The sequence below is a fragment of the Schistocerca gregaria genome, chromosome 6, assembly GCF_023897955.1.
Source record: "Schistocerca gregaria isolate iqSchGreg1 chromosome 6, iqSchGreg1.2, whole genome shotgun sequence".
Taxonomy (NCBI): domain Eukaryota; kingdom Metazoa; phylum Arthropoda; class Insecta; order Orthoptera; family Acrididae; genus Schistocerca; species Schistocerca gregaria.
Window position 1 is genome coordinate 384,186,242 of NC_064925.1, and position 15,804 is coordinate 384,202,045.

The window sequence follows — 15,804 nt, forward strand, 5'->3', positions numbered from 1 at the left end:
AGATAGTGATAATCCAGAGGATTGTAGGTGACAGAATATTTTTGTCTAGTCGGTTGTCTGCAGCCTTATTTGTTAAGGAGAACCCAGTCAACACAAAAAGTTTAGGGGGAGAATCTTCAGTGGTCTTATAAGAAGAATGATCAACAATGTGTTATATAATATGAGGACAATGTGGCAAATGTAAATCTTTGATCCCACCTATTGCACCATATAAGGGTGAGGAAGAAACTCAACCATGGCCTTATCAAAGGAACAATCTCAATATTTCTCTGAGGTGATTTAGAGAAAACATAGAAGACCCAAACCTGAACTGCATGATAGGGACTACTCCTTACCTCCCAAATGTTACTATAGTGGTATAAACAATGTGTCAGCAAGTATTATAACCAGAACTTAAGATACATTGGAAACATTATGTGGAAGACTCCGTAAATGGATCTCATTTTGAACATTGAAGACGTAGTTGTGGTGAAACTGTCTTGTGTTCAAGAGATGACTGTCATTTGATAAAGTAAGACTCAAATTTCAATACGTGTCATTTTAATGCAAATTAAACATAGCACTTATTTTATTGTAAATTTTTGGTTGCTATGAAATCAGATGGAAACATGTTCCTTTAGAGCTAGGACAAATATGGAGAGTTGTTTAATACTGTATACATGATTTTTATTGGACCAATGACACATCTTGTTTAGTAACACAAGTGCCTATGATGGTTTATTGTCAGCTATTTTATTGCTATTTTTATTTGAATAAAGGTAGTTGTGGTTAAGTTTAATCAGCATACCACAGAGACGACAAAATTTCAATTATTCTGGTATATGTTGCTTTTGATTGTGTGTACTTGGATAGTAGATTTTAACAGAATCTATAAAGTGTCTTTGGTTACATGAACTAATAAATGCATGCATTCTTTCCTACAGCCGGACTGCGGACTTACTGATGCAGGAGTCTGGGTGTCGCCTTGACCATCCGGCTGCTGCCAAATTCCGACAACATGTTATGGATGGAGACTGGAATAAGGTTTTTTGTTATTACATTGGTTTATTTGACAAGTGGAACTGGTATAAAGTTCTTGGGTTTCCAAGTGGTGTCATCAAATAGATGTGACATTCTAAGATTCATTGCCTTTATTTTTTTGACAAAATGTCAGTGACATCCCTTTCCTCTTTGTGTAACTATCACTGTGGAGTGACAGGCCCCCTACCCCACCATAAGGTCATTGCATGTGGTGGTGGGGTTATGTGTGTAGCATTAAAGTCACACCACTAGCATTCTGCTTCTGATAGATCATCGGGATATATGTCTCTCAAGAAACGCTCTCTTGGTATATGGTTGCCACTATGAATTTCATGCATTGAGTAGGTTCATAAGTTCATATCATTTTTCCATAAGTTTATTGAAAACAGCAGACATACATGGACTTTAGTGACCAGTAATGTATTATACTTCACTATTTACAATAGTCTACCAATGCTGGGATAACTTTTCAATTCTGCAACATACAAATCATGTGGTTTGGAGGTGCAGAATTCATCAAGCCATGTTTAGAGCTCTTTTTCATCTGGAGAGGAAGTTCCTTAAAGGTTGCTGAACAGAGAGTGGAAAATGCAAAAATCTGAAGACAGGTGAATAAGATGGGTATGGAATGACTTCCCAACCCAACTCCTGTGTTGTGTTTTTTATCAGTCTAGCAGAATGTGGGTGGGCGTTAGCATAGAGCAACATCACTTTAAGTCTTCCTGGCCATTGTTCTTATATTGTGTTTGCAAGATGTCTTTGTTGTTCATAATAAAGACACCATTTGTCATCACCAATAACAATACAGAATAGGAGTTGTCGGTTGTTTGAGCCAGTTGATGAGCAAGCAGAGATGCACATATGACCACCTAATGATTTTTGTGATTTTGGCTTAGAGCATGCAGTACCCATTTTTGAACCTTGCCCATTGCCTGAAAATGTGACACAATGGTGGAAGGATCACAGTTCATCACATTTGCCAGTTTTTTAGTACACTGACATGGATCATTGTTGACTAAAGCATTAAATGATCTTCATCAAACCCTGAAGGGCTCCTTGATGTGGAGAGTCACAAATGTGAAAACAATCCTCTTTAAAATGAGAAAACCATTTTCTTGCCATGCTCTGTCCATTGCTGTTATCCCAAGACAATGTGTAAATGTTTTGGCTTCCTCCACTGCTGTCACTCGGAAACGTTCAGATTTTTACACTTGGCATTTTCTAGCACCCACAGCTCCACTCACTATCTCTAAATGACAGAATGACTGTATGTAAACTCAAATAGCAACAGTTAACTACAAATATAAAATGACAATTGATAAATAAACCCTTAGCAACTGAAATATCAAAATGCGAAAAAAAAAAAAATGCTATGAACTTAAACACCAACCTAATACATAGCCTTAACCTTGAAGATGGCCAAAGGCAATCACATTAAACAAGATGTGTATTGTGAACATTAAGTTCAATTTGGATCCTTTCCAGTTACAGTACTCCAAAACTGCATCAAACCGAGACACATATAGTCGAGCCATGGATTGGAACCTGAATGACGTCAAGATTTGAATGTAGTTCCTTGCCATGCCAACATCAGTCACAGGTGGTAGTGATATAGGAGGTGAGCCACTTCATGCCAACGATTTAAACAGGGATCAGGTTCCTGATCAGCAATATGCCAGAAAATGAAAGGAGTGAATTTTGTGGAAACATTACATATCTTTCACAGATGCACATGTTTGGAAGTTGAAGAACATTATATCATTGTTTACATTACTGTGCCCACACAACAGATCTGCATGAAATTGCATGTGTGGTCTTTCAGCTGTGAAAGGAAGCATTATCATACAGAAAACTAAATGAAAAGAGTAACAGATAATCTCAACTGGAATATGAAGCTTAATGAGTATTGCTTGCAGAAGGCTAGGGTTAGAGATCAAATTAAAATTTGCTGCACATTTTTAATGTGCCAGCAAGTTAAACAGGAGCATAACACAGCTTCAGTGTGGGAATCAGTAGAATGATATGGTCTTGATCATGTGCTTCCTCCAAATGATGGTCAAGTGAGGTATGCCTGACAGCTTACATAGAGTTCAGACAGAAGGATCAGAGGGGTATTGGGAAATTGAAATTGTGGATCAGGCAGTGAGATGTAATACATTACTTACAGAAATTCAGCAACCAGCTACTAACTAAACCCCTCTCCCCTCCCTTGCCCTCATCTCCTGAAGTCTTGGGTGTGGTGACAGACTGATCTATTGCTCAGTCCGAGGTCTACATTAGGTTGGAAGGTGATAGTTTTGTAGTGAGTTGGTGAAGCCAATAAATGTGAAAGTAAAAACTGTGCTTATGATAACAAATTGACTGGTGCTGAAGTCTGATGTTTACGTCTGTGCTATATTGAAAGAATCAAAGGGGTACAATACATATCTTTAACCCCAGCTACTCATTATATAGCTTTATTTATGTCGAATTCCGGAGGTAAAATAGTCCCCCATTCGGAACTCCGGGCAGGGACTACTCAAGAGGATGTCGTTATCAGGAGAAAGAAAACTGGTGTTCAACGGATCGGAGCGTGGAATGTCAGATCCCTTAATCGGGCAGGTAGGTTAGAAAATTTAAAAAGGGAAATGGATAGGTTAAAGTTAGATATAGTGGGAATTAGTGAAGTTCGGTGGCAGGAGGAACAAGACTTCTGGTCAGGTGACTACAGAGTTATGAACACAAGAACGAATAGGGGTAATGCAGGAGTAGGTTTAATAATGAATAGGAAAATAGGAATGCGGGTAAGCTACTACAAACAGCATAGTGAACGCATTATTGTGGCCAAGATAGATACGAAGCCCACACCTACTACAGTAGTACAAGTTTATATGCCAACTAGCTCTGCAGATGATGAAGAAATTGAAGAAATGTATGATCAAATAAAAGAAATTATCCAGATAGTGAAGGGAGATGAAAATTTAATAGTCATGGGTGACTGGAATTCGGTAGTAGGAAAAGGGAGAGAAGGAAACGTAGTAGGTGAATATGGACTGGGGGCAAAGAAATGAAAGAGGAAGCTGCCTGGTAGAATTTTGCGCAGAGAACAACTTAATCATAGGTAACACTTGGTTCAAGAATCATAAAAGAAGGCTGTATACATGGAAGAAGCCTGGAGATACTGACAGGTTTCAGATAGATTATTTAATGGTAAGACAGAGATTTACAAACCAGGTTTTAAATTGTAAGACATTTCCAGGGGCAGATGTGGACTCTGACCACAATCTATTGGTTATGACCTGTAGATTGAAACTGAAGAAACTGCAAAAAGGTGGGAATTTAAGGAGATGGGACATGGATAAACTAAAAGAACCTGAGGTTGTACAGAGTTTCAGGGAGAGCATAAGGAAGCAATTGACAGGAATGGGGGAAAGAAATACAGTAGAAGAAGAATAGAATGGGTAGATTTGAGGGATGAAGTAGTGAAGGCAGCAGAGGATCAAGTAGGTAAAAAGATGAGGGCTAGTAGAAATCCTTGGGTAACAGAAGAAATATTAAATTTAATTGATGAAAGGAGAAAATATAAAAATGCAGTAAATGAAGCAGGCAAAAAGGAATACAGACGTCTCAAAAATGAGATCGACAGAAAGTGCAAAATGGCTAAGCAGAGATGGCTAGAGGACAAATGTAAGGATGTAGAGGCTTATCTCATTAGGGGTAAGATAGATATTGCCTACAGGAAAATTAAAGAGACCTTTGGAGAAAAGAGAGCCACTTGTATGAATATCAAGAGCTCAGATGGAAACCCAGTTCTAAGCAAAGAAGGGAAGGCAGAAAGGTGGAAGGAGTATATAGAGGGTCTATACAAGGGCGATGTACTTGAGGACAATATTATGGAAATGGAAGAGGGTGTAGATGAAGATCAAATGGGAGATAAGATACTGCTTGAAGAGTTTGACAGAGCACTGAAAGACCTGAGTCGAAACAAGGCCCCCGGAGTAGACAACATTCCATTGGAACTACTGACGGCCTTGGGAGAGCCAGCCCTGACAAAACTCTACCATCTGGTGAGCAAGATGTATGAGACGGCGAAATACCCTCAGACTTCAAGAAGAATATAATAATTCCAATCCCAGAGAAAGCAGGTGTTGACAGATGTGAAAATTACTGATCTATCAGTTTAATAAGTCACAGCTGCAAAATACTAACATGAATTCTTTACAGAGGAATGGAAAAACTAGTAGAAGCCGTCCTCGGGGAAGATCAGTTTGGATTCCGTAGAAATGTTGGGACACGTGAGGCAATTCTATCCCTACGACTTATCTTAGAAGCTAAATTAAGGAAGGGCAAACCTACATTTCTAGCATTTGTAGACTTTGAGAAAGCTTTTGACAATCTTGACTGGGATACTCTCTTTCAAATTCTGAAGGTAGCAGGGGTAAAATACAGGGAGCGAAAGGCTACTTACAATTTGTACAGAAACCAGGTGGCAGTTATAAGAGTCGAGGGACATGAAAGGGAAGCAGCAGTTGGGAAGGGAGTGAGACAGGGTTGTAGCCTGTCCCCAATGTTATTCAATCTGTATATTGAGCAAGCAATAAAGGAAACAAAAGAGAAGTTCGGAGTAGGTATTAATATCCATGGAGAAGAAATAAAAACTTTGAGGTTCGCCAATGACATCATAATTCTGTCAGAGACAGCAAAGGACTTGGAAGAGCAGTTGAACGGAATGTGTAGTGTCTTGAAAGGAGGATATAAGTTGAACATCAACAAAAGCAAAACGAGGATAATGGAATGTAGTCGAATTAAGTCGGGTGATGCTGAGGGAATTAGATTAGGAAATGAGACACTTAAAGTAGTAAAGGAGTTTTGCTATTTGGGGAGCAAAATAACTGATGATGGTCGAAGTAGAGAGGATATAAAATGTAGACTGGCAATGGCAAGGAAAGCGTTTCTGAAGAAGAGAAATTTGTTAACATAGAGTATAGATTTAAGTGTCAGGAAGACATTTCTGAAAGTATTTGTATGGAGTGTAGCGACGTATGGAAGTGAAACATGGGCAATAAATAGTTTGGACAAGAAGAGAATAGAAGCTTTCGAAATGTGGTGCTGCTGAAGATTAGATGGGTAGATCACATAACTAATGAGGAAGTATTGAATAGGATTGGGGAGAAGAGAAGCTTGTGGCACAACTTGACCAGAAGAAAGGATCGGTTGGTAGGACATGGTCTGAGGCATCAAGGGGTCACCAATTTAGTATTGGAGGGCAGCATGGAGAGTAAAAACTGTAGAGGGTTGACCAAGAGATGACTACACTAAGCAGATTCAGAAGGATGTAGGTTGCAGTGGGTACTGGGAGATGAAGAGGCTTGCACAGGATAGAGTAGCATGGAGAGCTCAGTCTCAGGACTGAAGACCACAACAACAACAACAACATGTCGAAATACCTTTTGTTCTTTCAGCCATCTTCAGCTGATATGAAAATTTATGTCTTCATGAGTCCAAAGTTTTTTGTTGGATGCATTTTGATTTCTACAGCTGTCCTGTAAAAAATAGCAGTGCGTAGAGTAATGAAAATTCTGGGATACATTTGTATAGGTAACATATTTAAGTGATTAACATTGCAAGATCAGAGATTAATGTAAGCACAAGATAACCCACTGCAAATGTGATATGCTGTACATTAATTGTCAGTTAACTGCCAGAAAGCATTGTGCTGGATGTTAGTTTGTGGGATGAAGCTCCATGTGTGGCGCACTTTGTTGGTCAATACAGAGACAGTTAATGCTGTTTGTGCATGACTCTGGAGTTGTTGTCCAGTGATGTCCCATATATGCTTGATTGGAGATGGATTTGGCAATTCAGCAAGTCAAGGCAACATGCAGACAGTATGTAGAGCATGTTGGGCTATAACAGCAGTATGTGGACAAGCGTAACCCAGTTGAAAAACAGACCCTGGTATGCTGTTCATGAATGGCAGCACAACAGGTTGAACCACCAGACTGATGTACAGATCTGCAGCCAGGGTGCAGGGGATAACCATGAGAGTACTCCTGCTGTTATATGAAATTGCACCCCAAGCTATAACTCCATATGTAGGTCCTGTGTGCCTGGTGTGCAGACAGGTTGGTTGCAGGCCCCCAACTGGCCTCCTAATCAACATACAGCCATCATCAGAAAAAACAACGGACCTCCACCCTGCCCTCCAATGAGGGCTTGACTTTGCTGAAATTGCAAATGATGGTAATTTGGGGTCAGTGGAATGTATGCTACAGGGTGTCTGTCTCAGATCTGTTCTTGAAATAACCATTTGTAACAGTTTGTTCTGTCGCTGTGGTGCCAACTGCTGCTCATATTGCTTCTGCAGATGCAGTACAGGGGACCAGAGTCATACGCCGAACACTACGGTCTTCCCTCTTGGCAGTGCCACGGGTCTGGAGCACAGTCTTCTTGTGTCCATACATTCTCCTGACCACCACTGTCAGCAGTAATGTACATTGGGTACATATCTTCCACATCTTGCTGCACTATCACAGAAGGAAATGCCAGCTTCTTGTAACCCTGTTACACAACCTCGTTCAAATTCAATGAGATGTGAAGAATGGTGTCTCTGCCACTTTTATTGCATTTTGACTAACATCAACTCATCCTATCCAATTTCAAAGGTAACTAATGCCCACGACCATTACAGCATGTATTTAAAGCAAACTCTACATGAATCCTCATACCTGCCCCGACTGGTGTGAAATTTGAATAGACATCATCTTTCAAATGTAGAAATACAGTTACCAAATTCTGTTGACGTCATACAACTCCTCCTTGGTGCCGTAATATTTTTTTCTGTCAGTGTAACTATTAATAAATATGAAAATATACAAATTGAGAAATATGATAGCTAAATGAAATGTTACTTTGCACATGGTAGCTGCAGCCTTCAATATGCAGTCAACGAAAACATTATATTGATAAAGAGATAAATGTATTGTGCCAACTGAAAATGGGTAAAAGCTTGTAGTACATCTTAATAGAAATAAGCACTATAAAAAAGTGTCTAGTTGGTGTATTTCTTCAAGTAATTTAATCCGTAGCCACAGAGCTCAACCACCATTATGATGTGTAAAAATCAAACAATGGAAAATCCAGTATGGAATGTAACAATACCAGAGAAAGAAAGTTGGCACTTACCATGTAGCGGAGATGTTAAGTCGCGATAGGCACAACAAAAAGATTCACACAATTATAGCTTTCAGCCTTTGTCTATTGTGCGTGTGTGGGTGTGTGTGTGTGTGTGTGTGTGGGCTTGTCTGGACAGTTTTTCTTGTTGGAGCATTACCTGTGATAGGCAACAGTTTCAGTTTAACTCGTGGTCTGGCCTACTCTTAAAAAGTTACATGAAATCTTCTGAAATATGAGAGATTCATTATAGAATCATTGTTCTGTTGATGTATGGTGCTGTAATACATAGAACTATTAATTCATTTATCATGCCCATAGTTCCCATCAAGAAGGAGAACCTTTGGGGATGTGGAATGAGTCAAGATATACATTACCAAAAGACACTCATATTGTAGAAACTTAAACTGTACGTTGTATCAAAGATAAGCTATCTCAGTGTTACTTAGTACTATTTGTGCTTACAACAGCTAAATTGAATGTAGTAGATTAGGAAGAAAGATGCTGCTACCTTTGTTGTATTATATATGTTATGTTTACCTCCTATTAATAGCATAAGTGCTTGATTACATTGGTATCTTTATTCTTCGTAGCAAATACTTATCTAGGGCTTCAAATACTAAGTCCTATTTACAGTACATTACTACTTGTCATGCAACTTTACAGCAAGCATGGAACTACTTTCCATGTGACCAACAGAAATTTCCAGTCCTTGAATCCAGATAATTTATAGAAGGAAAGAAGTGTGCTTATAATTTTCTTTTGAATTACTCAGGATTTGAAACTGCTTTCTTTATGTTAGGTGGAAATTTGTTGAATATCTTTGCATTAGAGTACATAATCCACTCTGAACCCTAGGCAAAGAGGCAGAGCCTGGATGAAAATTATGTTTGTGTCTTAGATTGAGTATTCGTGTTTCACAGTTCAACTGAAATTGATTTTTATCATCAGCAACAAAAATCATGAAGGACTAAATGAATTGCTAATTGAATTAAGAATTCCTGGATCCTTAAAATGGTCTTTGTGAGATGTGTGATTATTTACTTTACACAATATTCTTTCTGCTCATTTCTGCTGAATGAATGTTTTATTTACTTCAGGTGCTTGACTCCATAAGGTAATTTCATAAGACAATGGGTAATGAAACTGCAAAAAAAAAAAAATAGTTATTAGGCCAAACAATGAGAGATACTTCTAAGTGCAAAACACACTGAAATAAGCTTGATTACCTTCATGTTGGTTCCATTTTAATTTGTTATCCAACTGGATCCTGAGGAATTCTACACAGTGTGTTTCATTTAATGCATAACCAATCTTTCCTTACTTCTACTGCTAGCAGCTGGCATTATTGCATGTCTGAAATTGAATAAATGAATCTTTACCTCATTAAGGTCAAGGTACAAACTTTATCTTGCACTTATTATTATTATTATTATTATTATTATTATTATTATTATTATTATTATTATTATGTGCTCTTATTTTCCAAGATCCTTCCCCAAAGATCCTAAATCACAGATAACATCGTTGAGTCCTGCACTTGTCTAAAAATTGCTATAGTTTGCATCACAGTGGAAGGAAGCTAAGTTTTTAAATGTTATACACATCCCTTCTCTCCCCTCCCCTCTCTATTAATGCCTGGCAGCCAGTGTGATTTATCCTGCATCTGATTTCTTTGCCCTGAACATTGCTGGACAATGATTAATCCTCTTATTCAGACTGCAGTATGACCATTTTTCACTGGCAATGAAATTTTATTAACTGTTGTGCGCAGTAACACTTAGTAATTCTTGGCAACATGGAAGACATTTTCCTTCCTCTTTACTGTTGTAACACTTCTTTATTACAGTACTACTTTGCGCAGATGTGCCTTTCAGTGTGATGTGTGCGGTAGTTGTTGTAATCACTTCGCAAAAAGGTCTGTACAGGCTCTGACAGTTGCCACTCATGACTTGAACAAAGTATTACAATGTCTTCATGGTCTTCTTAAGCCTTCCTTGATACCTTATCTTGCACCTTAAACTATATATGGTCAAACTATTTTTGAACTTTTTGGGTTGTTTGAATGCTTTTGTTTCATCAGAGTGTTGATGTTATTGGAGACTGGTAGACAGAGACTATCATATTTGCAGCATTTCTTGTTTCTTTCCACTGATTTGGAAGGCTCACTGTAAGTCAGTCTTCTGATTTAGCTGTAAAATTACAAAAACTAACTTAAATCTTCTTTTTCCTGTATCCCATAGCAGTAGAGTCAATCATTGCAGGTCTAGAAGAGGCTAGTGACATTCCTTTTGTTATGTGTTTCACAAAATCTAATTTGAAAACAATGATGACATTCTTCACACTGATTTCTATATCTGACAACTCTGTGGCAGTTTGCACTTTGTCTGCCAAGTTTTGCTTTAGCTGTTTGGTTAAAACTCTTTGTTAAAAGAAAGGTAGCAATTAAGGGATATCTCAATCTGATTGTTGATGATATATGCTGAGGTGACAAGTCGTGGGATAGTAAATTCATGTATACAGATGGTGGCAGTATCGCGTAAATGAGGTTTAAAAGGGCAGGGCATTGGCGGGTCTCTCATTTGTACTGGAGTGATTCATGTGAAAAGATTTCTGATTTGATTATGGTTGCTCAACAGGAACTGACAGACTTTGAATATGGATTGGTAGTCGGAACTACACACATGGGACATTCCAATTTGGAAATCATTGGCGGTTTCAGTATTCTAAGGTCCACAGTGTCAAGAGTGTGCCGAGAATACCACATTTCAGGCATTACGTTTCACCACAGACAACGCATTGGCCAATGACCTTCATTTAAGGATTGTGAGCAGCAACATTTGCATAGAGTTGATAACAGACAAGAAACACTGACTGAAATAACCTCATAAAATAGTGTGGGTTGTGTGACGAACATATGCGTTTGGACAAAGCTGCAAAATTTGGCATTAGTGGACTATGGCAGCAGGTGACCGCGAGTGCCTTTGCCAACAGCATGGCATCATGTTCAGTGCCTATACTGGGCTTGTGACCATCAGTTGAACCCTAAGTGACTGGAAAATGGTGGCCCAATTTCAGTTGGTAAGAACTGATGGTAAGGTTTGAGTCTAGCACCCCCCCCCCCCCCCCCCCCCCCAACCACACACACACACACACACACAAAGCCATCGACCCGAGTTGTCAACAAGGCACTGTGCAATTTGGTGATGGCTCCATAATGGTGTGGGATGTATTTACATGGACTGGGTCCTCTGGTCCAACTGAGCACATCATTAGCAGGAAATGGTTATGTTTGCCTACTAGGAGAAAATTTGCAGCAGTTCATGGACTCCATGTTCCCAAACAATGATGGAATTTTTATGGGTGAAAATGCGCCATGTTACTGGGCCACGGTTGGTCTGAAGAACATTCTGGACAATTGGAGTAAATGATTTGGCCATCCAGAATGCTAGACATGAATACCATCGAACATTTATGTGACATAACCAAGAGGTGAGCTTGTGCATAAAATCTTGCACCGGCAACATTTCCACAGTTATGAATGGTTATAGGCACAGCATGGCTCAGTATTTGTGCAAGGGATTTCCAATGACTTGTTGAGTCCGTGCCACATCCCTTTTCTGCACTACCCTGGGCAAAAGGAGGTCTGACACAATGTTAGGACTTTTGTCACATCAGTGTAGGTTTGTAAATGAGAATTATTTAGTAACAGTTCTTTTATGTAATTTAAATGTAGCCTTTAAACTGAAATATTTTTTGTAATGAAATTTACTTGTGCAAGTCCATGAAAATTATTCATGAAGAGTTAATTTATATATGAAAGAGGATTTGAATTATTTATGATAAAAAATTTATATATGAATACATTTAAGTATTTACAAAGAAGCAACATTTCCAGTGGAATTTACCATCTGGAAGAAAATAAACAGCATAATATTGTAGACTTATATAAATTATAAAATTTTCATGTTAATATAATAAAGGGAAACATTCCACGTGGGAAAAATATATCTAAAAACAAAGATGATGTAACTTACCAAACGAAAGCGTTGGTACGTTGATAGAGACAATAAAACAAACACACACACACACACACACACACACACACACACACACACACACACACAATTCAAGCTTTCACAACCGTGTGTTGCGAAAGCTTGAATTTTGTGTGTGTGTTTGTGTTTGTTATTGTCTCTATCAATGTACCAACGCTTTTGTTTGGTAAGTTACATCATCTTTGTTTTTAGATATATTATAAAATTTTCATGTAGTCATATCACTTTGTAAAGGGACAGCAGGACACCATGAGGTATACTTCTAGGCAACTCGGAGGTTGTGTGGGCTGTATGCCAAGTGAAAAAAAGGAGTGAGTTTTATGAGGAAGACATTGTGGAGCAGATTATCATAAGCATCCATAAAGAGTTCCAGTAAGGCCGAAAAATATACTGCCTGCTTACAGGTTCAGAGGTCAGGTGAAGCAAAGTTTCTCACATATGAGAAACTTACATGAAGTGCCCTTTCTCCTATATAGGAACAAAGAACGCTTTGATTCCAAAAATGGAGAATACAAGAACCCCTTTCAGTAATTTTGGGATTTTCCCAGTGTGATTAATGGTGTGGTGCTGAGTGTTCAGTCATGTTATTGTTTCCATTTTTCACATAAAACAGAAGCAACTACTCAGCTGAACATATGGAAGTACACCATTGCAGAAACATTAAATAATTAAACTTTACGAATCACATATTTCTGATGTTACTTCTTATGTCATGGAATTTTGTTGTTAATTGATTTTTCTTTGTGTCCAGGTTCTGTGTTAAATGCTAAATTTTGTTGTTGTTGCATAATTTTTTTTCCCTTGTAGGCTGACAATGACCTGAACGAGCTCAAACCTCTTTTGGAAGGCTCTTCTCAGTGTCTTGTGGTAAGTAAATGTGCCTTTACATCCTAATAATTTTAAACTAATTTTGAAATTTTGTATGTTCATTTACCTGTGGTATGTTTGGATGTGAAAAGTAAATCAGTATGTTAAAAAAGGAGTAGTTTTAATATTTTTGAGCTAAGGGATATACTAAAATGAGATGAAACATTTTTCTTGTGGAGCATGGAAGACTAGATATAACATACACTCCTGGAAATTGAAATAAGAACACCGTGAATTCATTGTCCCAGGGAGGGGAAACTTTATTGACAAATTCCTGGGGTCAGGTACATCACATGATCACACTGACAGAACCACAGGCACATAGACACAGGCAACAGAGCATGCACAATGTCGGCACTAGTACAGTATATATCCACCTTTCGCAGCAATGCAGGCTGCTATTCTCCCATGGAGACAATCGTAGAGATTCTGGATGTAGTCTTGTGGAACGGCTTACCATACCATTTCCACCTGGCGCCTCAGTTGGACCAGCGTTCGTGCTGGACGTGCAGACCGCGTGAGACGGCGCTTCATCCAGTCCCAAAATTGCTCAATGGGGGACAGATCCGGAGATCTTGCTGGCCAAGGGTAGTTGACTTACACCTTCTAGAGCACGTTGGGTGGCACGGGATACATGCGGACGTGCATTGTCCTGTTGGAACAGCAAGTTCCCTTGCCGGTCTAGGAATGGTAGAACGATGGATTCGATGACGGTTTGGATGTACCGTGCACTATTCAGTGTCCCCTCGACGATCACCAGAGGTGTACGGCCAGTGTAGGAGATCGCTCCCCACACCATGATGCCGGGTGTTTGCCCTGTGTGCCTCGGTCGTATGCAGTCCTGATTGTGGCGCTCAACTGCACAGCGCCAAACACGCATACGACCATCATTGGCACCAAGGCAGAAGCGACTCTCATCGCTGAAGACGACACGTCTCCATTCGTCCCTCCATTCACGCCTGTCGCAACACCACTGGAGGCGGGCTGCACGATGTTGGGGCGTGAGCGGAAGACGGCCTAACGGTGTGCGGCACCGTAGCCCAGCTTCATGGAGACGGTTGCGAATGGTCCTCGCCGATACCCCAGAAGCAACAGTGTCCCTAATTTGCTGGGAAGTGGCGGTGCGGTCCCCTACGGCACTGTGTAGGATCCTACGGTCTTGGCGTGCATCCGTGCGTCGCTGCGGTCCGGTCCCAGGTCGACGGGCACGTGCACCTTCCGCCGACCACTGGCGACAACATCGATGTACTGTGGAGACCTCACGCCCCACGTGTTGAGCAATTCGGCGGTACGTCCACCCGGCCTCCCGCATGCCCACTATATGCCCTCGCTCAAAGTCCGTCAACTGCACATACGGTTCACGTCCACACTGTTGCGGCATGCTACCAGTGTTAAAGACTGCGATGGAGCTCCGTATGCCACGGCAAACTGGCTGACACTGACGGTGGCGGTGCACAAATGCTGCGCAGCTAGCGCCATTCGACGGCCAACACCGCGGTTCCTGGTGTGTCCGCTGTGCCGTGCGTGTGATCATTGCTTGTACAGCCCTCTCACAGTGTCCGGAGCAAGTTTGGTGGGTCTGACACACCGGTGTCAATGTGTTCTTTTTTCCATTTCCAGGAGTGTATTTGGAATGGCAGATGAGATGGTAAAAGTCAGAAAAGCAAGAATTACTTGTACTATTGATTTGCAAGGAAGGAAGGAAAGAAGGAAGGAAGGAACTATGAGAGGTTGTAAAGAAAAGAGAATAGAGGAGTGTTTAAAAACAGTTGTTAGAACTCAAGAGGATTTGAAGAGAAATTAATATATGAAAGAACTGGTACTTAACAGAAAAGAAGTGGAGAAAGTTTTGTGGATGACCAAAGCTGCTCATGAACTGTTGGGCTGTGTGGTAAGTACTTTGCCCATTAAAACAAGTTAAGCACCCAGAAGGGGAGGAGGAAATGATATGAAAATTCGCAAGTTGAGAGGGTATGTGACGTTATTTAAGTGATTACATTGTTGAAAAAATTTACTGATAACTTGGCCGTATAAGACCACTTATCAGTATGACGTTGCATCTCCTGTGGCTGGAATGCCTACACTTATTTGCTTATGAAGCTGTTGTATTCTCTTGTGAGGCAAGGTGGTTCGTAGTTGTAAATTGCCCTTGATATCATGGATATTGGCATTTGGCTGGAGTTGACGTCTGAGTTGAGTCCACAAATGTTTTATTAGGGACAGATATAGGGATCTTGCTGACCACGGAAGTACTTCACCACACCTGCCAGGTGTGAACGAGTATGGTCCTGCCGAAAAATGACACCAGAAAACTGTCACGTGAGAGGTAACCCATGGAGATGCAGTATGTCCCTCACACACTGTTTTGACATCAGAGTTCCCTCAATCGCTACCAGTTGTGACCTGTGCCTCTCCAAAACATTGGAAGACTGGTACTTCTCCCCATGTCAACACCACACTCATCAACAGTGGTCAACCGATGTAGAGCAGAATCTTGCTGTATCGCTGAATACATTGCAATGCCATTCATTAGCAATCCACGCTTCTTAGTCAACACACCATTCTAAACACAACCATTTGTGTTGTGGTGTTATTGGCAGCATAGGTTTTTGAGGTAGTTCTCTAGCCCAGCTACTGCTAGTCTCTGACCAGTTGCGTGGGATGATACAGAATGTAGCATGGAGTTTATTACTTGGTCTCGGATTGC

General features: G+C 40.2%; 1 protein-coding gene across 2 annotated transcripts in view; it reads left to right on the plus strand.

The window, feature by feature from the left end:
* LOC126277904 (WD repeat-containing protein 26) overlaps positions 1-15,804 on the plus strand; it is a 146,247-nt gene that overhangs the window by 6,563 nt on the left and 123,880 nt on the right. For both annotated transcript variants that reach the window (XM_049977461.1, XM_049977462.1), the window contains exons 2-3: positions 924-1,023; positions 13,038-13,097. In XM_049977461.1, the coding sequence (XP_049833418.1) occupies positions 924-1,023; positions 13,038-13,097 (160 nt within the window). The remainder of the gene's footprint in view (positions 1-923; positions 1,024-13,037; positions 13,098-15,804) is intronic.